Consider the following 27,322-nt stretch of genomic DNA (forward strand, 5'->3'; position numbering starts at 1 on the left):
ACATTTCTGAATTCCCAAGAATGTGCAGGATTGTAATTCCCAGGATAGTGCCAGCTCGGATATCTCTTTACAGTTTGTGGATGCGAACCTCTCTATCAGGGACAAGATAGACTTGTACCAGTTAATTAGTAAGACCCATACAATTCCAAAGTTGTTTTGGGTCTTTCTTATATCCTAACATGTAATCTATATATAATGACAACATGTATTCTACCATCTTGTTGTGATTCTACAATTGACCATGTTTTCCCTCAGTATATTAGTGTAAAGAGAAGAAGGGACAACAGGCAGACCTATCTGGTACCCCTCGACTTCCTATCCCCCAGACACCACAGGGCCTTTCCTAGCACTGGCCTCCAACGAACCATCTAAATCCTTCTGTGTGTGCCCATCTATTGTCTTTCCTTTTGCTTATCATTGTTCTCAAATGTGCTCATCCAGTTTGATCAGTTGATGCAAACCGAGGTTTTATCTCCAGATTCACTTATATGGTACAAGAAAATGCAGGACCGGAAATGTGATGTTTCTGAGAGAGTCTCTTGATTTACGGTGAAAGACCTTTTCCTTTGTGGAGGTAGAGAAAGTGTAAAATAAGACTCTAAATTGTGTGCTTAGGACTGTCCCGGTTACTTGTACCCTGAACATTGAAACTATCTTATTTATCTGCTGTGCTTCTGCATTGCCACTCTTCCCTTAATAATTTTAGCCCCTAGACCCCAGATGATTTGAAAAATGAGACGTAAATGACTTTATCAAAACTACTGTGCTAGTAGGCCATTTTTGTTGTTTTTCCTATTCCTGTGATCACTGGTATATCTTTGTACACATAGCTAAAGAATATAAACATTTTCACAGTGACAAGATAAAGAAAAAAATCAAATATGCATTCACCATCGCATATTCTGATGGAGAATTAGTACAAATAGTATACTTTTTGTCAAATTTTTAGGGTGATGGCGAAGGAAAAGGGAAAAATGACGGCAGTTACAACCTTGTCCGTCGTTTCCACTGCAAGAGGAAGTGTGGACTTTTCCTACCCTTCAACAAGATCAAGTTCCTCACAGACGAGAAGCCCAGAGAAGATTCAGAAGCTCCAAAAGAACATGAAGCTGAACCAGTAAAGCGTGGTGACACAGTGGGTTTCTACGATAATGACGGACTGAAGTATGGAACGGTTGACAGTCTAGAACACAGTTCCTCTGGGAGAGTTGTCCATGTGCATCTGGTAAGTTGTGTCTTTGGTTCCAGTTCACACATTTACACAGAGCAATGCAAACTTCCAAGGAAAGAGTAATGAGGGGAGGTGAAAGGAATCATAATACAGAAAAGGTATTAATGTTTTTAAGATTAAATATTGAGCCAGACGGTTATTCTAAGTCTCTTTAGTCATTGATGATTCATCGTCCTTAAGAAATTGAGGCAGAGGCACAATGTTTCTTGGGAGAATTCCTAGGTCAGATGTGGGAAAGATTTGAAAATTGCATGTTTTAGGACTGCACACCTTGTTTGTCCATGTGAGTTAGAGCCACAACTGTTGCAATAGTTATCATTACCTTCAGGGAAGTGCCTATAGTCTTGTTACCCTGAAGTGAACACTCCCTATTGTTCTGAGATGTATGGTCCCACTGCTGTGCCTTTACTTCCTTTTTCAAATGCAGCATGGTTAGCGAAGGCAGGTATATCATTATCAGTGAATCACATATATGACAGAAGGCAGAGTACAGTGAATTCCATGCACTGGTATGGATCGTCTCTACTTTTAACTTGATGTTAAGTAGATTTTGGATTCTTCTAAAAAATCATATGGCTGGCCGTTGCCCACAGGGCGAATGACCAACCATTCCAAAGACTGATGCGGCTGCTACCCAGTGCCACATTTGTGAGTTGTCAGAGTTTGGCTGCAGCCGAGAGAGGCATAAACAGTGATCTGTTCCTTTGTGCATAAGACAAAAAAGTGTGAGAACTGTTGATCTGAGATAAAACATACCCTGTGTACCTGATTCAGAAAGCTTCATGCACACCTCTGGAAGAAGAAGGTGCCCAAATAATGTTGTTTTGTAGGGCAAAATGCCATTCCTTTTGCCCTTATGAATGAACTTTTGTGCCAAAGGTAAATTCCAATTTCCATGTAAGCATATCCACATACAGGAGGTGTTTGTGGGAATGCTAACTTGAATCCACGTGCTAAAAGTAGTGGACATCAGCAAACGTTTTAAGGTAGTTTCCCATTATTAAAGCGTCTATAATTTTACTTTTGTCAAGTTTAGGAGTAGATCTCTCCTCATGGTGGCAACGGAGAGTGGCGCTTATATAATTTTTTGGAGGAAAAAAGGTTTCCCCCATCAGAAAACAATTTGATAGGTGGAGAAATAAAACTAAAATAAAATCATAGTCCAAATTCATTTTAATGTTTGTTTTACACATATGGAAATGTACACTGATGCATTCTGTGTGCATTAACAGATTTGCGTGTAAAACTTGGAAGTCTTCTCAAAACATAGGCATAGACTTACATAAGTGAATTTCTGAGTTTCAGCCCAAGCATGTTGTGAATCAGACCTTCTGCTGGCCATGGCACCTGTTATGGCATACTCAGCAACAGGGATACAAATTAAATTGACAAAAATATGCAGGTTCTTAATGAAAGTCCTATGCCCTTGGAACAAACTACCCATGGAAATTCACAATGGCAAATCAGTGATTGAGCTCAGAACAAAACCTAAGACACACCTGTTCCATTCGCCAGGAACCAAGCTCTGCCCACACCTCTGCCCCACCTATACTATTTGAACACAGGCAGTATAAGCAAGATCATCCCACTGCTAAAAACAAAAAAGGGTCTGAAACCAAGAAAATATCCATCATCAGGTTTGCTGTCATAAAATGGCTGCAGTAGTGTCCGGACTCTCTTTTAGATTGCACAAATAAAATAAACTCTCTCGTCCTCCAGCCTTAATAGAAAGCATAGTATCCATTATACCTGGTCGTCTCTCTTATATAATCTCCATACCATCTTCACTGCAAGCTCCCGCACCGACATGCGTGCCACAGAAATATTTTTGGACGCATAGAAAGCATTCGCCTCTATGGAGTGAGGGTGTATGTTCTCTGTGCTTTGCCGAATGGGGCTGGGTGATGTCTTTCTGAAACTAGTCCACGTCTTCTTCACTGAGCTGACGGCAGGGGTTTGTGTTCATGGCATAGTATTGGACCTAATACCTATTATTAGAGGAACACCCAAGGTTGTTCCCACTCCCTGATATTGTATATGCTCATGGCGGAGCTTCTAGCCTGTGCACTGCGTGAATATCATGCCAATAGGGTATACGCCTCCCATATTACAATCTGATAGTGTCCGCCTATGCAGACGATACACTCTTGTATGTCCGAAACCCAGAACATGGTCTCTTTCCGGTCCTTAGGGAGGTCGTCCTCATTGGCAGTCATTTCAGATTGCGGATCATTTGGGATAAATCTCTTAATATTCCACTTAACCGCAGCCACAACGCTAATACAGTTGGAGTATCCAGAACAATAGACAACAGACCGGGTGAGATATTTGGGCATCCAGGTCCACATGGATCCGGAAGTATTAATGTTTGAGAACTACGGCAGTGCACCGCCTAACAGAGGCAGCAGATAATTGGATCCACCTGCCCCTCTCCCTATGTGGGCACATAGCCTTTAATACGTAGTGGTGCTTTCTGTTCGTCGTTGCTAACATTGCTTTGCTGCTGCCCAGTGTGGTGTTCCTTAAACTTCCTTGTCCTGATGGTGCGCCTTGCCTGGGCTGGTGGGTATGATAGGACACGTTCACATTCCCGTGTGCAGTGGGGAGCTGAATGCTCCAGAACTCGAAGCTCATTATAGAGCTAAGCAGTGCATGTTCACCCACTTTCGGCTTCATGGTCTGATGGATCTTCCACACCTCTGTCTGGAGCGGGACGCCGCTCTTCTCTTGTCTCTGCCCTAATTTTTGTTTTGCAATCCTGTGCGTTGTTTTCACACTGTTGATCTTCCTGTTACCACCCAATGCCTTTAAAAGAAATCTGAAGATTTGCAGGCTGGATCCCTGCTCTATCATCCCTTCAGCTGCCACTTGAAGGGCGCATGTGGTTTTCACTGAGGCAGGAGAGAGGGCTGCGGTGAGTGCTCTACAGGGGCTTGGAATATGGGGCATGGGTGACTTCTTAGACGAGGGAGTCCTCCATGACTGGGTCCAGGTGAGCGCACAGTGCAAATCGCTGAATATTCTAGGGCAGTTTAATTCCTATTGGGCACGCCACACAATGCAGGCCATATTGGGTGAGTCGCTAGTGGAACCCATGGAATTACCCGACCTGACTCATTTGCTGCAAACGTCGCCGGAGCGAGTGATCACCAAATTATATGCATTTCACAAGAGGCCTGGCAGCCTAGTGTCCCTAAGGTCTGCTTGGATTGGCAAAAGGACTTATATATCATCATCAAACAGACTTTATTCAACTTTCAACAAGCCATAAAAGTGTCAAATAATAACACATTTAGTAATAAATATGTATAAGAAAAATTATAAATAAATAGAAAAAGTAATAAAACACATCCTTAATTCATTCAAGGACAGGTATATAAAACTTGATAAATTTACATCAGTGCAAAATCGAGTTCCATTACAGTATTTTCTAGAGAGTGAGGAGTTTACCGGAGATTCCAGATATTCAAATAAAATTAGTTCGGTACGCCCATAGACTTCCTTACAGAGAGTACTGTACATAAAAAGTTTGCTAAAATTCCACACATTTCAATAGAGGATAAAATCTGTAAGCTGAAATACGCGTCGCGGCACTGACGCAAATTAGTCGATCTTAAAAAGGCAATAAGAAACGTTTTCTTGGTATATCATAAAATTTACAAAAGAGGACCACATGCATTGTAGATTGGGGAGCTTTCGCATCACATGGACATGCTCTTAAAACTGTACTCCAGTCACTCATAATCGGAAAGGTTACTAGCCGATGGAAGATATTTAAGCGGAATCTTGTAAGAACAAATCGATGTCGGGGATTTACCACGCTTACTAGGTAAGGCTGGACTGCATCCGTCGACAGAATTAGTTGGTTAGACATTACTGTAGATTTTTTTGATTCCACTTCCCATCTCTGTTCATCCAAGTGCTTCAAAGTCAGAGCCCTCAAATCTCTCCTGGTTATTTTTTCCAGTGATTGTGGGTTTTGGTAATATGCTTCGCAGCCCATATTTTTAAAAAAGGTCATAATATATCTCAGCCAAGGAACTCTAAGCGAGTGTGTTAGATTCATGCAGTCGGATAGTATGGCCTGGTTTAATCCGGTATGCTCAGAGGTCCACACTTTATGCCATAATAATAGAGGCTGTATCTTAATTAGATCAATTGCAAAGGGGACCCCTAGTTCCGAATGGCTAATATATGATGACGTGCTATTTGGTGCCATTAGTAGGTATCTGAGGAAGTCATTTTCCACCAACTGAATCGCATGGCAGTTCGTATACCCCCAGATACATGCTCCATAAGTGGCCGCCGGGATACATTTGGCTTTGTAGATTTTTACCATATTTGACGGGGAGATCCCCCCCCCCTAGTTTTTTGGAAAAGATCTTCAAGGCCGCCGTTGTTTTAATTATCTGGTCTTTTTTTGTTTTCACGCAGTGTGCCCAAGTGGCTTGTTTATCGAACATTATGCCCAAATATGAGAAGGTGGGAGCTATCTTCACCTTGTCCTCGTGAATAGTGATTTTATAGGACTTGCTCAGTTTCCTGCCACAATTCATTATGAACGTTTTCGAGCGGTTGACTGTGAGGCCCAGGGCTGTCATGTAATTTATACAAGTGGTTAGGAGTTTCTGGAGGGCTAGCGGTGTCCTGGCCATGAGTACTGCATCGTCTGCGTAAAGAAGTGCAGGAACGGGGTAATGGTTATACACTGAGATGGAGTCAGACTGACCCACAGGTATTATTAAAAGATATATTACGTGAACATATCCAAGTGTTCCTTGATTGCCTTAGTGATGACACGGCCCCAGGACAATGTCTAAGTGCCTTCCAACAGATAACCTACATCGTAAAAAAGCCCTCACGATTAGGACAGGAGGGGCAAGGGGTAAGAAAAGGGAAACCGGCTGGTTTGACCACGACTGTACGAAAGCGCACACAAGATTAAAAAAAGCCCTAAGTGCCCCCATAAGATGTCAGACTGACTTATATATAACCATCAGTGACAAACAATGGGCTTACTGTTGCTCAGTGGTCCGAACCATTTCTGTGAATGCCCATCACCGGCTACTATATTTCAAGTATCTTAACCGGGGGTATTACACCTCTGCTCAGCTCTTTTGCTATGGCCTGCGCAATGATTCCTGCTGCCCCCAATGTGGTGAGGACTGTGCCAAATTTGCACATGTGGCATGGTACTGCCCTACTGTACAGTGCTACTTTCTCGTGGTATTCCAGGAGCTGCGGATAGATCGCGAGTGAGGGTATGACACATACTCCTCTGATATCACTACTGGGCAATGACAGGAACGTTCCGAAGGCCTGCAGGTGTTTGTCACTTTAGGACTATTGTAGGCGTGGCGTAGAGTAGCAGTGCGTTGGATGAAGGGACCTTTTCCCCACATTGCAAGAGCGGCATACTGATATAAAGTGGTGCAACACTCAGTCAGATGCCTATCATGGACTCATACCTATTTGAAACCGTCCGAGATACATTTGGGGTCCATACCAGGCATATCTAGTGCGCTCGCGGAATGACAACACTGGATGTGGTAGTGAACAGTGCTGAATCGTAGATGCTTTGCGGAGCTACTGTTCAATGCTTGTTTGAGTGAGTGGTAATGCGCCTGTTGCGGTGTGTGGTGTTGTTATGAGACAAAGCAAAGTTTCCTGCTCATGCCCCTGCTCCTGTTGCTAGCAAGAGAGCTGCACAGTGGGCCCCCAGGGTGGATACTGAGAAATGTCATACCAGTGGTGGGAAATGCCTGTGTTATCATTGCATAACTTCCATTGCACAGTCAGATCCTTCTGTAACATGACCTCGCTCACTGAGAGCCTGTAAAATCTACCTTCCGGTCTTCTGTAGCTAGTCAGTAATCAACATGTAATTTCATGCTGAGTGGTTGTTATGTAAAATGAAAATAAAGTTTTATAAAAAAAGTTGTATTGCAATACTAATAAAGAAATAAGCTTATTTAATAAAAAGAACAAAAAGAAGAGAGGGAGAAAAAAAGGAGAAGGAGGAGAACTAGCATTGGCAAAGCCAATAGGTCTTGCTTGTGCAAGAGCTGTTGGCTTTGTCAATGTTTTTAGCCATGTTGTTCTCGAGTGTGGCTGCTGGTCAGCATGACTAAAAGTTAATGACATAGAGGAAAGTAGCATGGAGTGGGGTGGCAAAGATTGGAGTAGAGTGCAGTGGAGGGGTGTGGAGTAGAGTGGTGTAGAATGGAGTGGAGTATAGTGACATAGAGTGAAGTGGCATAGAGTGTCGAAGAGAGGAGTGGTATAAGGTGGCGTACATTGGAGTAGTGTAGAGTGGAATAGTGTGTCATAGAGTGGAGTAAAGTGGCGTAGAGGGGGTTGTGTAGAGTGGAGTAGAAGAGTGGCATAGAGTAGAGAGGAGTGTCATAGAGTGGAGTATCGTAGTTCGACCTAATTTGTAAAATAAATAAATATATAAAATAAGTGGCAGGGCCCTTGTCAGAAGGCCACTGAGGCCCACACTACCCATTGCCCTTCTGGGCTCTGCCAGCGACACTACCAACACAAATACTAACATCACACTCCTACAAGTGTGACAATTCAGACCATTCCAGGCCACCTAAAACTATAAGAATGACTTGAAGAACAGTTATTGGTCCATTTTAATTTAATGCATTTGAATTTATTAAACAAATGCTGCTGTGCTTATTGCATAATTAGCCAAACAACGCCACTATGTGACGGTTTGTCATAAGTGCCGGTGTAGACAATTAAGTGCTGGTGCCAAGTAGTGAAAGCCTCCTGCTCAAATTAAGCACAGGTCATAGAGTAGAGTGGCTTAGCGTAGAGTGGAGTAAAGTGTCATAGAGTGTAGTGGCGTAAAGTGCAGTGGCATGGTATGGAATGACATAGAGTGGGGTAAAGTGTTGTAGAATAGAGGGGCAGAGAGTAGAGTGGCGTACTGGTGTAGAGTGTTGTGGAGTGTCGTGGAATGTCATACATTGAAGTAAAGTGGCATGGAGTGGCATAGAAGAAATTGGTCATCATTATGACCCTGGTGGTCTACTGACCGCCAGGGTTAATGTGCCGGTATGTATCGCCAACAGGCTGGCGGTACATACCGCCACATTATGAGTGTGGCGGGTTGGCTGCAGCCAACCTGCCACTTCTTCCTTCATACCACCATGGGGGTATGAACCGCTGGGCCGGAGATGTCAATCTCCGACCTGGCGGCTGACAGAGTTCCGCCGGCGGCATTATGGGCCGACATACTGCCATGGTTTCCGTTGCGTTAGCAATGCCATGAAAACTGTGGTGGTAGGACCTTCCTGTGACGGGGAATTCCTTCCCTGTCTCTGGTAGGTGGCTCCCCCACCTCCCCAACACTCACCTGACAACCCACTCCTCCCCCCCCCCCTCTGATACACGCATACAGCCCCCCATAAACGCACACAACACCCCTACGCATTCACTGGCATACACGCATTCACTGGCATACACGCATTTACATACACATTCATCCAGACATACACACAGACACACTGACATGCAGACCAGCACTCATTTCACCATTCTGACACGCACTCACACACTCAGACACACGCACAACACCTCCCACCCCCTCCCCTGTCGGACACTCGATTTACCTTGGGCAAGGAGATCATCCGGCAGCGAATGGGAAGGGGCGCTGCTTCCGCCAGCAGCGTCCCGCCAGCAGAACTCCACCAGGTTGTATTTCAGCTCAAAATATGTCTGACTGCGTTCTACTGGCGGAGAGGTGCAAGTGGTAGCAGCACCAGGTCACCACCATCCGCCAGTAGGAACACTGCCAGATTTCTGCCCTTACTGTGGCGGAAGTCAGGCAGTGCTCATAATCTGGCGGACAGATGGTCGCCGTCGCAGTGGTATGGTGGAGGCTGTCACTGCGATGCTAGGGGGTTCTTACCGCCAATGTTAAAATGAGGGCCGTTGTGCTGAATGGAGTAGAGTCTTATAGTGGAGTGACATAGAGTGTTGTGGAGTGGCATACAGTTGAGCAGGGTAGAGTGGAATGTTGAGTGGAGGCAAGTGGCTTAGAATGGAGTAAAGCGACTTGTGCAGAATGGAGTGATGTAGAGTGTCGTAGTGACATAGAGTGTTGTGAAGGGATGTAGACTGGAGTAAAGTATTATAGAATGTAGTGGTGTATGGTGGTGTGGAGTAAAGTGGGGAGGGGTAAAGTGGTGTAAAGTAGCATAGAGTGGAGAGGCGTATAGTGGAGTGGCGCAGAGTAGAGTGGTATAAAGTAATGTGGCACTGAGTGTCATAAAGTAGAGTGGCATAGAATGGAGTAAAGTGTCCTAGAGTGGGATTGAGTGGACTGGAGTAGGGTGTCATAGGGTTGAGGAGCGGACAGTGTAGTGTCATCGAGTGGCATAACGTAGAGGGGAGTAAAGTGTCATAGAGTGGAGTGGCATAGAGTAGAGTGGAGTAGAGTGGCATAGAGTGGAGTGTGGTAGAATTGAATGTCATAGAGTGAAGTGGTGTATAGTGGAATAGAGTGTCTTAGATTTGAGTGGAGTATGCACTGATACAGCGCACAAACGGTAATGTGTGGAAATGGCATCAGTGTATTGATACGTTTTGTTTTAAAATATTTGTTGCCACCAGAATTACAAAACATACTTCATTTTTGGCTTCTGAATTCTGCTGAATATTTGCACAGCTCATTTAAAGACATTTAATTTTAGTTGTGTGCTCGGGAAAAACCTTTCCTTTCCCACCCCGAGTATCTAGTACGATTGCCACATAGATCCTCGCATTTTGAAGTAAGTGAAAGAAAATTAACCACCAAGATCGCTCAAAAGGCAGAGCCTGACATTTGATGTATGTCTTTGAGTGTACAGCAAATGTGACAGGAATAAAACAAAATTTAAAGGCCTGTTTACTGAAAGTGAGCACTTGTGGAAGAATACAAGGAGCAATGGTAAACAGGCTTTGCTCAATACGCGGGACAAAATCATGCTGGATGGCCTTAAACAAGGACAGCCAGAAAATAGAAAGCAAGCAAAAGTTACAAACCACAAAGTTAATGGTAAGCAATACCAGGGAAGCTTTCAGAATGTCCACAAGAAGTCTTTTCGGAACCAGGCAGTTGCGCTGTCTGGTAGGCTTCAACCTAAAAATGGAGGAAAAATTTACATGAATTAAATATTGAATAAGAGAAAAAGACAAAAAATAAAGTCACATAAGTACAGTAATTTCAGGAATTAAGTTATTCACAATTAAGGAAGAAATATACTGTGATGCTATTCAGATTTAGCCACCATTTGACCATTGACTCCATTTTGTGCGAGTAATTCCATTTTGTGCTGTGCTGCGGTTGCAGTGTAGCGCAGGTTTTTTTCCACACAGAACTTGTTTTTTTCTCCACAAGAACATGGTCAGACAGTGCTGGAACATATTATGAGGGATGCAGACTCACAAGGTTGAGACCGTCTTATCAGAGGAATGTACAGATCTGCCTCAAAACAAGCATGGGAGCCTGGCCAATTCTTTTGCATGATTTCAACACAGATGAAGTACAGGCAGTGTTTAATTCCATAACAGAGGGAAGGGAGTTCCTAGAATCTTCTCCTTGAGTTAGTTAAAGGTATAAAAGATGGGGAAACTTGGCACTAAGACAGGAACTCACCTGTGGAGCGGACGTGCTGCCCAGGATCATTTGATACCAATCAGTGGTCTCCTGCCTTGGCTGATTGAGGATTCCCCAGTCTGGCTGGAGAGGATGATGTCTACCCCCATGGTGATGCATTTTACATCTTGGTTATTTAGCTTATGTATACATGCTCTGTTGATATATTGCATATTTCTTTTTAAATCTTGACCCCTTGATATATTTATTCATTCATCTTTGTATATACACGCGTTCTGCTGCATTTGAGTTATATGCTTATTCTCATATATTTGTGTGACTTTTATTTGATATTTGGGAAGTGTCTTAATAAATTCATTATTTAGACTGAGTGCTGCATTCTTTTGTCATCTTGTCCTCTTACTTCAAGTAAGAGCAATTCATATACAAATCAAGGAGGTTGAAAAATGTCAATAAAATCAGACGTTCTGCATGCATGCTTAGATGGAAAAAGAAGTTTAAGCCATCCACATTAAGAATCTTTTAATAGCTAACTGAGCACAAGTAAAACAGGCTCACTCTAATCTATGATTATAACAAATCATATTCCACCATTTAGCAAAGTTAATATCATTAGCATTTTTCCAATTTTAGGCAATAGTTTGGAGAGCAGTAGCAATAAGAAGATCCACAAAATGGCCCTTGATGTATTTCTGTGACCAGAAAGTATGCAATCGGCTAAGGAAAACTTGTACTAATGAAAATGGAACCTGTTTCACAAATTTCTTTAATTGTGCTCCAAACCCGTGACCAAAATATTTTTCCCTGGGAACCATTATTAAACAATATATATGACATCACTCTTAACTGCAAGACCAACAGCGACTATCACAAGCTAATATAATCTTATATAAGAAGGCTGGAGTCTGTAAACATCTGTTATAAACACATATAGGGGGTCATTCCGACCCTGGCGGTCAAAGACCGCCAGGGCCGCGAATGATGGAAGCACCGCCAACAGGCTGGCGGTGCTTCCCTGCCCATTCTGACCGCGGCGGTAAAGCCGCGGTCAGAAAACCGGGTCCGGCGGTTTCCCGCCGGATTTCCCCCGGCTGGGCGAATCCGCCAGGGCAGCGCTGCCCAGGGGTTTCTGACCCCCTTCCCGCCAGCCTGTTTCTGGCGGTTTACACCGCCAGGAAGAGGCTGGCGGGAACGGGTGTGCTGGGGCCCCTGGGGGCCCCTGCACTGCCCATGCCACTGGCAGACAGTGAAAAGCGCGACGGGTGCAACTGCACCCGTCGCACACCTGCAACACCGCCGGCTCCATTCGGAGCCGGCTTCAATGTTGCAGGCCCCCTTCCCGCTGGGCAGGCGGGCGGGCGCAAACATTGTTAGCGCCCGCTGGCCCAGCGGGAAGGTCGGAATGCCGCCAGCGGTCTTTTGACCGCAGATCGGTCAAATGGCGGTTCCCGCCAGGCGGGCGGCGACCGCTGCCCGCCGGGGTCAGAATGACCCCCATAATGTTTGAGGAGTGCTGGCAGAACTGAAAGTGAAATGTAATATAGATCATGTTTAACCCAAAAAATGATCCTCTCCTCATGCAAGATCTGCCGTGGTCTTATGTCTAGTAGGGCTAAGTTTTATTAATTGTAAATAAATGTAAGAGGCAGTAACCTCAGAAGTGTTATCATAATGAGGAGAGAGAAGTGCAGACCATTGTAAATCAGAGTGAGATGAACGTGGCATATTCTGTTTATAACTAGTAGGAGATTATATTTACAATGAGAAGCATTCAGAAGTTTGTATTGTTATTCTGGGCTTGTATTATAATGAAGAGAAGAAAGTGGTTCCGGACATTAAACAAATTGAATGTTTAATTAAATACATTCCTCTGTGTAACCATTTGTACCAACAGAGCATTCTGTTGTTAAGGGTAATAATGGTGTTCTACCAAATAGGGGTTGATTTGAAAATATCCAGTTGTGATGCTGGACTTTGCATTAGAGGCCTTCCAATAATGTGGCATTACTAATCACAGGGCAAAAAAAGAGGAACGCGTCTGTCACAATATATTTGTATGTTCTTTAAAAATAAAAGGGTAAATTAAAATATGTTTTAACTTTTGTCACCTATTGAGATTAGCTGGGGGTGGATTTTATCTGATAGAAAAGTCTAAATTTATGTAATTGCAAATGCAGAATGGTTATTGTGAAAATTAGGAAAATGTACACCACCATTTTGTTTTGGTCATCGTCCCTTGGTCAGAGATCTACTAGTTCTCTTTAATCCAGAGAAGTTTAGTTAAACAGCTGTAGATAACTTCATCGAATTTTTGCAGAAGTTTGACAGAAAGCATTGATAACACAAAACTTATAATGGATAAAAACATTGTTTTGATAGTTATGAGTTCCCCCCCCCCCCGAAAGATAGAAAAAGAGGTAAGCATTTTTCAGAGACTGTCTCAATCTAATGTTTACTTTCTTTAACATTGGTCTTAAAAGTTTATTTTATGGAGTTTGAGGCTAAAATACAGATATTTCGATCTCGTGGTATTCCAAACAAAGCCTGTATTTAGAAATAGGTAGTTATAACAATTTTAATTAAGAGACATAACTTCAGATTTTTCGACATTTAGCTTAGAACTAGAGACTTCTGAATATTTGTGTAGTATATCAGAAATGCAGGGATGAAGGTCTCAGGTTTGGACATATCAAATAAAATATCATCTGCAAATGCTGTACACTTAATGCCAACATCTTTACATTTATAACCGGCAAAGTTGTTAGATATTCGTTTTCTTTCCAAAAAGGGTTCAAATTAAAAGTGGAGAAAGAGGGAAACCTTGTATGGTGCCTCTTGTAAGAGCGAAGTAGGAGTATTGCCTACCATTAACCAAAACTAAGATCTTAGGGATACTATATTTTAGGGTCAAAACCTTGCTGGCAAAAAACTTTAAGTATAAATTCCCAGCATACTTCATTAAAAGCTTTCTCCGCATCCAATGCTATTTCCACACTAGGGCCAGATACTTTCAGAGTGCCATGATTGATGTACAAATAGGTTCTGGAACTTTCACTAACATATCTGCCTTTATTGAACCAAGTTTGGTCAAGATCTTTCAAAGAGGGAATGATGCAATTGATGCACATGGCTAACATCTTCGCATAAACCTTGCAATCAGTGTTTGTTACTAAGATAGGTCTATAATTTTTGCATTCTGATAAATCCTAATCTTTGTTTGGTATCAAACATAGCGTGGCTTCTAAAAAGGAACCCTGTGCAGTTCCTTCAGTGCAAAAATGTTTAAAAAGTAATTGTAATTTGGGTAAGAGATTCCCAGAAAAACAAGAATAGAATTCAACAGAAGAGCCGTCAAACCAGGGTGCTTTATCTTTAGGAAGGTGAGAAATAGTAGCTTTAATGTCCAAAATATCAATATCTGCTACTAAAGAAGAAAGATGTGGTGGTTGTTGTTCTCATTTAAATATATAATCAAAAATGGTCTAGGATATCTTCTGATGGGGTATTATCTGGGGCATAATTATCTTGATAGTAATCCACCCAAAAATTATTTTGCGAATTCGCCAAATATTGTTGCGCCGCGTGGTGCGGCGCGAGCCAAGCATTCGGCTCGCGCCGCGCGTTCTCAGGACGCGGCGCGCCCCGAGGCTTCTTTGTACAGCGCGAGGCCGCAGATATTATTTTGGGCCTCGCTCTGCCTTCTGTGGTGTCCCTGTTCTCCCCTGACCCCTCCTTACCTGTTTCTTTTTCTTTCTTCTTCTACTTTTTCTTCTTTACCTTTTCGAGGCATTTTTTGTCCTTTCTTTATGTCTTTCCCCCTTCCCATGTTACCTTTTTCTTCCCAGCATTCCTTGGTCCCTATTTTCTATGGTTCCTGTTCTATTCTATCCTATGTACTTTTTCCCTATCTAAAATGGTGTCTTTTTACTTCCTGTTGGTCACTTCCTGTTTCTTGGTATATAAGGGCTCTGTTTTCTCCCTTTCCTTGCGCTGCATCACTTTCTGCTCCGATTGTGTCTTCGCTCCTGATTCTTAGCCTTCGGTTCTGAATCTTTTCAATTTTGCATTTACCTGCATTTTGTTCCTGTTTGATTCCTGGTTTTGTTTTCGTTTCAGGAATCCATTTTTTGGAGGTTTTTTCCCCTTTATTGGGGTTTTTTCCCTCTGGCACTAATTCTAAAGGGCACGGTCTGTTCTTGGCGTTTCCACTGCCTGCAGCACCGTGGCTACTAGAAAGAGTCGCCCCTTTCTGGGCCAAAGCCGAACCCTCAAGACCTACGCCACTAGATCTGCGGTTTCCAGGCGCCAGCAGCACGTGAGTCGTGACAGAATGCAGCGCCAAACCATTCCGACATCTTCTGATACTATGGATGACACAGTGGCGGCGGCTGCAGATCCTGATTCATCTTTTTTGACTACTATTCAACAACAAGCTCAGGAATTGCAACAATTGCGCAACGAGAATGCGGTCTTACGACAGGCTTTGGCCCTCCGCAGTGGTGATGTTCCGACTATCTCCGCCTCAACGCCTCGCTTCTCTGGTGAACCAACTAAACTGCGTGAATTCCTGGATGCATTAACGGTTTACTTCGCCTTCAGACCTAGCCAATTCTCTCATGACAGGACAAAGGTGGGATATCTTATTAGTGCATTATCCGGTCCTGCCTTGGCCTGGGCAACCCCGATGGTGTCATCCAACGATCCAGTATTGTCGGACTATTCTGCCTTCGTGACCCGCTTCAAACAAATGTTTAGTCGCCCAGGATTGGAAGCCTCGGCAGAGGAAGCATTATGTGATATCCAGCAAGGTTCCCAGGATGTCCTCCGATATATTACACGTTTCCGTCAATTAGCGGCAGAGACCACTTGGGTGGAGCGTACCCTGGTAACTTTGTTTCGCAGAGGACTTAAGGAAGAAATTAAGGATGAATTAGTACATTCCACCAGAGTTGAAGATCTTCGTGGCCTCATGGATCAAGCACTTTCCATCGAGTATCGTCTTCAAGAACGACGAATGGAGAAGAGAAGGAGTAGAGGAGCGTCTCAGCCAAGCTCTTCACGGATGTATCCACCTCATCCTGAGGAATCTCGTCCTCCTGCTAAAGATATAGAAGGGGAACCCATGCAAGTGGATACTGCTCGAGGGCCACTCTCTGCTAGTGAGAAGGAAGACAGACGGAAGAAGGGATTGTGCCTCTACTGTGGTTCTGCTGGTCACCTGCTTCGTACATGTCCTGTACGTCCACCTAGACCCTTGGGAAACGCCACCTCCCGTCCTCTGTAAGAAGGGAGGGGACGGGATCATCGGCTATACCTTCTATCAGCTCATTCAACGACAATACAACTTACTTGTTCGTGTTACCAGTCATATTACAACTACCTGATGGCCGCCAAGAAAGAACTATGGCATTATTGGATTGTGGTGCTAGTGGTATATACATGGATAAGACATGGGCCACTCATCTGCAAATTCCCACTCAACCCAAAGACATTCCTGAACAAGTACACACCGTGGATGGATCTTTAATATCCTCAGGTCCAGTCGATACTACGACCTTGATGTTAAATTTACAGTTTGGTAATCATCAAGAACACCTCTCTTTTGATCTCATTTCATCTCCCAACCATACCATTATTCTCGGAATTCCATGGTTTACTAGACATAACCCATATGTGAACTGGGTAACCCGGACAATTTCTTTATCCTCAGTTTTGTCAAGAAAATTGCTTTGCTTCCGATAAATATTGGTCACCAAACAGATTAACACCTATGAAGAGTACTACGGAGTATTCCATCAACACTGTCCAAGGGGTTCCTGAACATTATTTAGAGTTCCAAGACGTGTTTCAAAGACCATCCAGACCTGTATTACCTCCACATCGAGAGTACGATTGTGCTATTCCTTTGGAACCTGGAACAGTCGTTCCCTTTGGGAGGATGTATTCTCTCACGGAACCTGAAAAGGAAGTTCTTAAGGAGTATCTGGAGGAAAATGTACAGGGTGGTCTCATTGTTCCATCATCTTCTCCAGCAGGGGCTCCTCTCTTTTTTGTACCTAAGAAGACCAAAGATCTTCGTCCTTGCATAGACTTTCGAGGCCTAAACAAGATAACTATAAAGGATCGTTATCCTTTGCCCCTCATTAAGGATATTTTAGAGGCAGTCAGAGGGGCTCAACGTTTTACCAAGTTGGATCTTCGGGGAGCTTACCACCTTTTACGTATAAAAGAAGGAGACGAGTGGAAAACAGCATTCAGGACACCGTTCGGTCATTTTGAATATAAAGTCATGCCCTTTGGTCTTACGAACGCTCCTGCTATATTTCAAAGGTTTATGGACTCAATATTTTCCGATCTCTTGAACCAGACACTCGTAATCTACTTGGACGACATCCTTATTTTTTCCAGACACACCGAACTCCATTCTTCTCATGTGAAACAAGTCCTTCACAGACTCCGAGCACATCAACTATTCTGTAAACCCGAAAAGTGTGAGTTCGATAAGACGGAAGTCAAATATCTGGGTTATCATTTAAGTTCCACCGGCATAGCTATGGACCTAGAAAAGGTACAAGCAATTCTAGAGTGGCCTTCTCCCTCTTCTATCAAAGAAACACAATGTTTCCTAGGATTAGCAAATTTTTACCGACAGTTCATTCAAGACTTTGCTAAACAGACCAGCCATATAACCCATACCTTAAAGAAGGAAAATCTAAAACAGGGGTTTGTCTGGACCAAGGCGGCTGAAACAGCTTTTCAAGAATTAAAGAAGGCATTCACTCAAGCTCCCATCTTGAGACATCCAGATACCAATAAACAGTTTATCGTAGTTACCGATGCTTCCGAAAAAGCTATTGGAGCAGTCTTGCTTCAACTTCAAGAAGATGATGGTCTTGAACATCCTGTTTTCTATTTGTCCCATATTCTCTCTTCAGCTGAACAACATTACTCTGTACTAGAAAGAGAGTTGTTAGCTCTGAAGACAGCCTGCATCGAATGGAGACAGTTTCTGATGGGATCCAAGGAGCCTTTCGAGGCGAGAACAGATCACCGTAATCTGCAATGTCTACGTAATTTTGTATGCCAAAATAGTCGCCAGGCGCGTTGGGCCTTTTTCTTTAGTCAGTATGACTTTTACATCACCTATATTCCTGGATCTCAAAACATTCTGGCTGATGCTCTGTCTCGACGCTATCCAGATTGTACTCCTTCCCCATCTCAGTTTCTACTGGAGCCTAGTAAGATCATTGGAGTTGCTCAATCTTTTCTGGATGAGGTACAACTGGAGTATTCCAGCCTGTCTAATAGCGAAATAGAGAAATTAAGAACCTTTTTATGCAAGAAAGAAGGATTCTTTTTTCATCAGAAGCTGTTATTCCTCCCTACTAACAGAGTGCGAGACAAAGCATTACAGATGTGCCATGATTCACCGGTTGCTGGACATAGAGGTATTAAGGCCACACAAGAACTTCTTTCGCGATCTTTCTGGTGGCCTACCTGGAAATCAGATGTCGAAAGATATGTTCAGGCTTGTCCCATATGTGCCCAAGTCAAGATTCCCCGTAGCAGACCTGCAGGATTACTACAGCCTTTGCCAGTTCCACCAACGCCATGGCATACTATTTCCACTGACTTTATGTGTTCACTTCCGCCATCAGCTGGAAACCAGGTTATCATGGTCACTGTTGATTCTTTCACTAAGATGGCCCACTTTACTGCTCTAAAGAAATTACCAACATCCCAAGAATTGAGCCAGATATTTATCGACCATATTTTCCGTCTCCATGGACTTCCACATACCATTGTGTCTGACAGGGGTCCCCAGTATATTTCCCGGTTTTGGAAACATTTTTGCAAGACACTGAATATCAATATAGCACTATCATCCGGTTTCCATCCTCAGACCAATGGACAAACTGAGCGTTTGAATCAAGGACTAGAACAATACCTTCGTTGTTTTTGTAATTCCACCCAAAGCAACTGGAACACTTATCTTCCTATTGCTGAATATTCCTACAACAATTCTGTCCATAGTGCCTCCAAGGTCACTCCCTTTTTCTGTTCCTATGGCTATCATCCAACCTCTTTTCCTACTGCTCCTCAATCTACCTCTCCTCTGCCTGCCATTACATCTTTTTCCAAACGTCTCCTGCAACTCCATAAGCTCATTAGATCTAATTTATTGCACACTAAGAGGTATATGAAGAAGATCGCTGATAAGAAACGTGGACCCACTCCCGATTATCACCCTCAGGATAAAGTCTGGCTTTCTTCCAAATTCTTGCCCTCTCGTCTTTCTCTGAATAAGTTCACGCCTCGCTATTATGGGCCTTTTCGTATTCTTCAGTTGCTCAATCCTGTCACTGTTCGTCTTCGCTTGCCTCATACTTGGAAAATTCATCCGGTCTTTCATGTATCCCAACTCAAACCTTATGTCCCTGATCCTTTCTCTCGTCAGTTTCCTTGTCCTCCTCCTGTGTTGGTGAATGATGTCCCTGAATATGAGGTTCACGAAATTTGTGACTCTCGCCTTTTTCACCGGCGTCTTCAGTATTTGATTCACTGGAAGGGTTATCCTCTTAGTGAATGCTCTTGGGAAGATGCTTCTTCTGTTCACGCCCCTCTTTTGATTTCTCGTTTTCATCGTTTGTTTCCCTTCAAACCTGGACCTTCGGGGGGGGACCTACTGTTGCGCCGCGTGGTGCGGCGCGAGACGAGCATTCGGCTCGCGCCGCTCAGCGCGTTCTCAGGACGCGGCGCGCCCCGAGTCTTCTTTGTACAGCGCGAGGCCCCAGATATTATTTTGGGCCTCGCTCTGCCTTCTGTGGTGTCCCTGTTCTCCCCTGACCCCTCCTTACCTGTTTCTTTTTCTTTCTTCTTCTACTTTTTCTTCTTTACCTTTTCGAGGCATTTTTTGTCCTTTCTTTATGTCTTTCCCCCTTCCCATGTTACCTTTTTCTTCCCAGCATTCCTTGGTCCCTATTTTCTATGGTTCCTGTTCTATTCTATCCTATGTACTTTTTCCCTATCTAAAATGGTGTCTTTTTACTTCCTGTTGGTCACTTCCTGTTTCTTGGTATATAAGGGCTCTGTTTTCTCCCTTTCCTTGCGCTGCATCACTTTCTGCTCAGATTGTGTCTTCGCTCCTGATTCTTAGCCTTCGGTTCTGAATCTTTTCAATTTTGCATTTACCTGCATTTTGTTCCTGTTTGATTCCTGGTTTTGTTTTCGTTTCAGGAATCCATTTTTTGGAGGTTTTTTTCCCCTTTATTGGTTTTTTTTCCCTCTGGCACTAATTCTAAAGGGCACGGTCTGTTCTTGGCGTTTCCACTGCCTGCAGCACCGTGGCTACTAGAAAGAGTCGCCCCTTTCTGGGCCAAAGCCGAACCCTCAAGACCTACGCCACTAGATCTGCGGTTTCCAGGCGCCAGCAGCACGTGAGTCGTGACAAATATATCAACAAAAATTGGATTGTGTAATACATAGTTGTTAAATCTCCACCGATTTGAGACTGGAGGGTCTAATGTCAGTTCTAAATCCACTATCACTGGGCCATGATAGGAGATTGAGATGGAATCTTTCTCAGCAAGTATAGTGGATTGAGTGATATTTTTACTCAGAACTTAAAAAATCTAATATATTATAGACCTAGTTTGATGAGCAGGATAGTAAAATGTGTATTCCATGAGATCGGGGTTATAAAACCTCCATGCGTCAATCAGACCTTATAAAAGGAGGGCTTTTTGAAAATCTTTGTGCATTCTATCAGGAATATATTTACTTTTTGAATTTCAGTCAATTATAGGGACCATAAGTTGATTGCAGTCTCCTCCTAACAAAAGATTGACATTAGAGTGCAACATTCGTTTAGAAGTAGTACATTCACAAACAATTCTATCAATACCATAAGAACCATAAACATTGAAAAGAACATTATTAATTTTCAAATTAAGAAAAAAACATCTAGCACTGTCATAATTTTCTTGTTTGATACTTTCTAAGTGCAACAACAACTGAATTTATTTTATTAGTAGCAGAAAAAAGGAAAATTGAACCAGTTCAATAGTTTCTTAATAGGAGATCATTTTTGTCTATTTAATGAGTTTCCTGAAGTAGGGCACCTTGACATTTTAATTTTGAAAAATGAGTAATAACTCTTTGTTGTTTAATGGGATTTTGAACGCCCCTAACGTTCCGGGAACTAACGTAGACAACAGACATGACTGAATCGAAATTAAACAATAGACAAAATGGGTAAAGAGATGAGGCTATATTTGCATGCATGATGAAGACAGAGAGAAGTTAATAGTACATAAAGAAATAATTATATGTGAGTCTTGCAAGGTAAAAATGGGGAAGGATAAAGGAAAGAATAAAAAAAAGGAGGTAAAGATGGGGACAATAAGAAATAACCCTAGAAGTAAAAATAAGAAAAGATGTAGCAGAGGGTCTAAAAAGGCTGCAAGGATTAAAAACATCTTAGAAGTAGAAAAGATAACAAGAAATGGAGAGTGATGAACCAAAGAAGTTGATAGCCAACCATAATCCAGAGGAATCCGAGGAGACCAGGGTTAGTAAAGAGATAAGGAGGAATATGTATGTACAGGGAAAAGTAAAGTGATAAATACCAAAACAGCATAGAAACAAAATAATAACATTGATTGATCATAAGGAACACTTATTCCGACAAGATTGAAAGGAAAGATGTCATGTAGGGAACCATCACAGACAGGACATAGAACATATTTAGCACTTAATGATTCTAAAGTGACCCATAAAACAGGGACCCTGAAAGAGAAGAGGATAGTAAGAACATATTTTTGTTTTTGTTATCCTGCTTCTTAATACTATTAGTGTAACAATGAAGCAGAGGAAACAAGCAAACAAATTAACAGCGTTATGAGAACATATAACAGTTCTTCATACTAAAGGGCTGATTATGAGTTTGGCGGACTGAAACATCTGTCTGCCAAACTCCTGACAGGGTGGTTGCTGCCGTGCTGGTTCCTGCCGTGCTGGCAACCTCCCCTGCTAGCCCCATTCCGACTTTCCCAGTGGGCTGACTGCACCTGTTCTCTGCCAGCCTTTTCATGGAAAGGCTGGCGGAGAACAAGGTTGTAATCAGCAGGGCGGCGCTGACTTCAGGACTGCCGTCAGCCCATCAGGATCAATGTTCCTCGTGGAGATGGTGGTCTTTTGGTGGTCTGACCGCCAAACTCTTAATTTGATGGTCAGACAACCAAAGCCGCGGCAGTCATGATTGCTACTGCGAGTCTGGTGTTCTGTTGACCGCCAGACTTGTAATAGGGCCCCAACTTTTCTAGGTTCAAGCGGCCATCTTATGGCTCTGCCAGCCGCACCCCGTGGCTTCCCAGTATGATGCCAGAGTCTGATCAGTAATTCACATGTAGGATACATAGGGTCCTGAGGAAAGGTGGGGAACTTAATTTTAGGTAGCCATGGGATGAAGATGCCAAGCACTACTTTAGTGAGTACTTGAACTAGGAAGTGTTAAACTAAAAATAATGAATATTACTACTCTAATCCTTTATGTGATTCCTTTGTTATCAAAGTTATTTAGATTTTAAAAACCCTCTTCTCTTCACATCGTATTTGCTCTGAACGAAAGGGCTGAGAGTCAAGAGATAAACACATTAGTGTAAAGGGGTAAAATGTCCATTTGCCCCGGTTGCAAAAATCCTGCATTGGCCATGTCTCTGGCTACATTTATTAACAAAAAAGGAAGTGAAGTTTTATGGGTGGCACACAATAAACTGTTTTGTTATTCTTTGTCTAGTTTGACTAGAGAAGGCGAAGGATGTCTCATCTCGCCCCTGTCACTGGCTTTCCCCTCTGTGATCTGCTTAAAATCTTGTGGCGATATTGGCAGGGAGAAGTAAGAGGGCCATTGAAGAGTGATTACACTCAAAATATTTTGTGTTCTTAAATGTTTGTGAACACAGACTGGGTGGGTGATAGTAGAAGAACTAGTAATTACTACACAATTTCTGGAAATGAAGGGATTTGCATTTTCCATCTTCATCACAGGCTTTTCAAGAGTACATACCTCTCAAGTGCGTGACAAGTCTTGTTTAATAAGCATGTGTTATGTTTTCATTTTTAGGTAGATGGATCAAAGGATAATGTGATCCCAATCCCTATGGACTCGGTTATCAAGGAAGAGCTTTTGTCTGGAGGTAAACGTACACATATACCTTATCGCATTGCAACCACATTGAGTCATTAAGGGCAATAAACTTCACTTTATTGTACACTCACAAATTATAATAAATAGCACTGCGAACAGTTGCTACTAATTCTGATGTAGTGACATTTTAGTGTCACAAGGGCTAACCTGTCACATTGGCTGTATAGGAGTGAGGGATGCAGCAAGAAGTTACTTTATCTGCCTGTTGTTGAAGACCTATAGTCTACAATATAGTACATAGAGTAGCCTTTGGGGTCAGCCCCTTGTTCATGACTGGATAGCTTTTTTGTCTGTCTCGGTTTGATGCTCCTGATTTGATAATCCCCACGCCCCCATTTTAGTTTTTTCTCACCTCTGAGGCATAGCTTCTTTGTCATCGTTTTGATTAAATGACGTATTCTATCCTTCCACTGCTAGTATCAGGGAACATTTTTTTAAATTTGTGTATTAGCACCCCATGGGACCGCTGCATGGCTTCCCTTGCTTTCTATTCTGTCTGTTTTTCCTTCCTGCTGCTCTACACACTCCATTGTTTCCTCACCCTTTATTCCTGTTTTTTTCTATATATATACATTTTTAATTGCTTTTGCAAGAGCCTGGCAGCTTCACGTTGATTAGTATTGTATTGCAACATTTATGTAGGCCTAAATGCGGTGCTGAGTCGCTTGTCTATTGGGTAGCATACCCCACACTGTAGGGTGTGTGGATGGACGTGTGTTGTCTTTTGTTTATTCTATTTGAGAAGTGTTTCATTGTTGTGCGTGATGACCACTAAGTTGCTGTTATCATGTTATAGGACTTAGCAGTGTGTTGAATGAAGTGTGAGTTTATAGTTTTCAGTTAGATGGCACATTTTGTAGCTCTGAAGGTCCCTTTATAGCCATTTTTCCCAAACTGTGGGTGGTGACCCGATTTTTGGTGGGTCACCGAAAGACCAAGGAAAAAATAAATATGCTTTTAATTATGTATTTATCTTGTCACATTTGTTGTGCTTCAAAAACCGAGGTCAAATGCCAGGCTACGTCTTCTGGCAAACTACTTTTTAAATTTTGTTAACATGGGGATTGGGGTTTACAAACTCCTCTTGCTTTGCGGTCAGAGTAAGTGTGAAAGGAAAGGCTGTAGGATGTCATTTGTTTTTGTCAAACACAATAAAATGTAAATATCTACTTTACACATTCAGCAGGTGGGAAAGCACAAATGAAGCACTATTTTTGTAATCCTGCATTATGATGAAAAAAGACAATTTAATAGGATCAAAACAAATCAAGACACTTTATTGAAACCCAATTTCCAATCGTTATCTTTTATGTGCAATAGAGTTTTATCAGTAAGTCTATGGATATGCAAATTTAGTTACTATTATAATCGAAAATGTACTGTATGCCAATTAGAATGTGCTTCTGCGCAATGCTTTACTTACATTACGTTAAAAAATCACCCGCCGCATATCAATTAAAGTTTGGTGGGCCACAAATGTTTGTTGTTCTAAAAAGAAGACGGTGATTCAAAAAAGGTTGGGAAGCGCTGTCTTTTGTGTCTGCTTGTAGCACTATATTCTTCCTGATTTATGACGATGTTTCCTAAAACTGCTGTCTCCCCTTTTTCATCACTACATAGGGAACTATCATTAATGCAATGGGTGTAGGGGCGCCAGGGGCCTGGGCACCTCAGGCATGGCTGTTTTTCACTTCCAGACCCTGGGATAAAGGGCCATGCTTGTTTTAGGGTCCATGGCACCCTTATGATGCCACTCCTACCAAAAGCACCCAGAATCTGTGGCAGCTCCGTAACTCTCTTTGAAACATTGCTAATAAAAGTGTGCAATGTTCCTGAGAACCAGATACGTGGTGGGCTTGTGCATATGACAAGATCTTTCCATATTCCCAGACTCAGCCTGACCTACACAACTGCAAAATCAAGTCTTTGTGACTCACTAATACAGGGTGTGCCCAGGAAAAGGTGTGCTTGTGTCAGTCACTTACATTACATTGCAAGTGATGACAGCTGGGTTTGTCAAGTCAAGATTTTCCCCAGCTCTTTGTGCCTGACAGAGGCTAAGGCTCTCTGTGAAGACAGTTGTGCCACAGTAGCTGTAAGTGACATAGACTTCATACACGTGATGCAATGACTAACTTCTTTGGATTCACTCACCATGTCATTCACAAGGATTTTGACCAATGTTTAGGAAGGTGCCAGCATGCCCTCAGAAGAGCACATCTTATTGCGTCAATGGCCATAGTGCCATCACTTCTCAAACGCCCTATTCTAGATTTAGTAGATGTTGTTATAGCTTTGAGGATTTGTAGAGCGCACTATCACCCGTATGGTGTCTTGGTGCTATAGACTGATCACTTAGGCCAGGAAGCGATGTGTAGGGAAAATAAATGTTAATTGTGGCAGTTGTCACAAGTATGCAGTTCCCACATGGAACCATCATGGAGAAATTACGGGGTGATGGGCACTGTGGACCTGCATATTGCTGTCCTCTGTCCTCTCCTCTGGGTGCCCCACAGGCACCTAGGGCACACTGCATCTCGCTCCCCATGCTTGGCTGGCTGTTTCCCTCTCCTAGCAGGCAGACAAGCCTCTAGGCTCTTCAGAACAGCTACACAGCTCTTCCAGCAAGGGATCTATACTTGGATGATGTCCCCTCACCTCTGGGGAAAATGGCTCCGGCACACAGTAGTTCTGGTTTCACAGCAGTCCCCTGAGTACTTTGTGAAGTATTCAATTTCTTGGCCATAGAGAAATAAATTGGAACTGGACCCACAATCAGGATAGTGGGGCCCACTTATATACACCAAAACTAGACCGAGGATATGTATCCACAGTCGGCACCTGTAGAGCCTGGTTGTGATTTTTCTTCATTCATGTTTCCTTTGCAGGTGGCTCTCCATACAACTGTATGTAGAGAGTAATGCTACTTACATCAGGGTAGTCTCCAGCATGGAGCATTCACAACAGAGGCCCCAAGAAGTGTGAGTTTTCTGCCCCTCCTCTCATCAGCCAAACATAAGGTATAATCCAGGAAATACAAAAGGGCTGACTTTACCTAAAGATTTCCTCTCCTTGCTCAACAGTGTGTGTGGTCCCGCTTCTCTCTCCTCTACCATCCATCAAATGGCAGTGTTCATGAAGACTAATCAGCATCTCCGTGCTAGCAAAAGGCCTAATGGAATTTCTAAGAGAAGCCTGTGTCCAATCCCCTTACTTCAGTGTCAAGGCCTCCTCCAATTCAGCTCAGGAATGTGAGCAATACACTTCCACTGTCTGGGAAACAATCTTCACCTCATTCTTGTGCAAAGGCCAGGCCAGAGGTATCCAAAATGATTCCCAGTGGCCTCCATTACTCACCTGCACCATGCATGGAAATTACAGGCTACACATGTGAACACACACAACATGCACCAGGATGTTTGCATCAGAAAATGTCAGGCACATAAAAGCACAAATTTACATGAGTGGGCCAGTAGGCCTCCAATCCAGTTACCCAAATAAAAAGGTATGGTCACAACTACGGATTCATAAAATATGGTCCACTAGCACCACATCTTCGTGTGCTAAAGCCGAGATAGGGACCATAGTCTATTGTGAGTCAGTGAGGGCACTCCTCTCCAGGTCACTGGACAAGCCCAAGGCCTTGATCATGTCAATGGACAGGCCTGGGCCGCTGCACACATGCTAGAGTTGCATGGTTCAAGGGCCAAAATCAGGATGCTACTAATACATTGACGTTGGGTTCTGTGCTCCAGTTATGGAATCTACTTTAATATTTTGGGCGTCTTTAATCTATTGACTGAGTGTTCAGGGGTGGTTCAATTGTGTCAGTATATGGGCAATGGTTCAGGTTCACATGGCTGACTCCACCAGACGATGAGGAGTAATTGAACAGATTTGAGGTAGGGTTCTTGCATTGAAAATTAGATATTGAGTGATTGCATAATTTGCAGCTTGAGGAACTAAATCTAGAGTGTTGAAAGGTTGCCTATCAATATTTTGACTGACTTGTTTTATCTCATATCCTATTTTGCAGATTTGTCTGCTATGAAGGCCATTTTGCAAGAGTCGACAGGGGGATTGTATGGTAAGATTTTAGCTGAACACTATTACTCTTTTCAGTGTGGAGTAGTCACTAAAATGAGTTCCATGAAACCATTTGTTTCTCATGGTAAAATTGTAGCTAATATTACCCTGTAATCTTGATGACTGGAAAATAGGTGCTTTATGTAAGGATACTTTCTTGGAGTAAAATCTTCATGGAGACAAA

The 27,322-nt window shown here is 42.9% G+C and overlaps 1 protein-coding gene across 1 annotated transcript in view; it reads left to right on the plus strand.

The window, feature by feature from the left end:
* The window catches only part of LOC138282888 (ubiquitin carboxyl-terminal hydrolase CYLD-like), a 284,328-nt gene that overhangs the window by 88,508 nt on the left and 168,498 nt on the right, over positions 1-27,322 (plus strand). The window contains exons 3-5 of the mRNA XM_069220892.1: positions 950-1,225; positions 22,969-23,041; positions 27,089-27,139. Coding sequence (XP_069076993.1) covers positions 950-1,225; positions 22,969-23,041; positions 27,089-27,139 — 400 coding nt within the window. The remainder of the gene's footprint in view (positions 1-949; positions 1,226-22,968; positions 23,042-27,088; positions 27,140-27,322) is intronic.

Source organism: Pleurodeles waltl, chromosome 2_2 (genome assembly GCF_031143425.1).
Source record: "Pleurodeles waltl isolate 20211129_DDA chromosome 2_2, aPleWal1.hap1.20221129, whole genome shotgun sequence".
Taxonomy (NCBI): Eukaryota; Metazoa; Chordata; class Amphibia; order Caudata; family Salamandridae; genus Pleurodeles; species Pleurodeles waltl.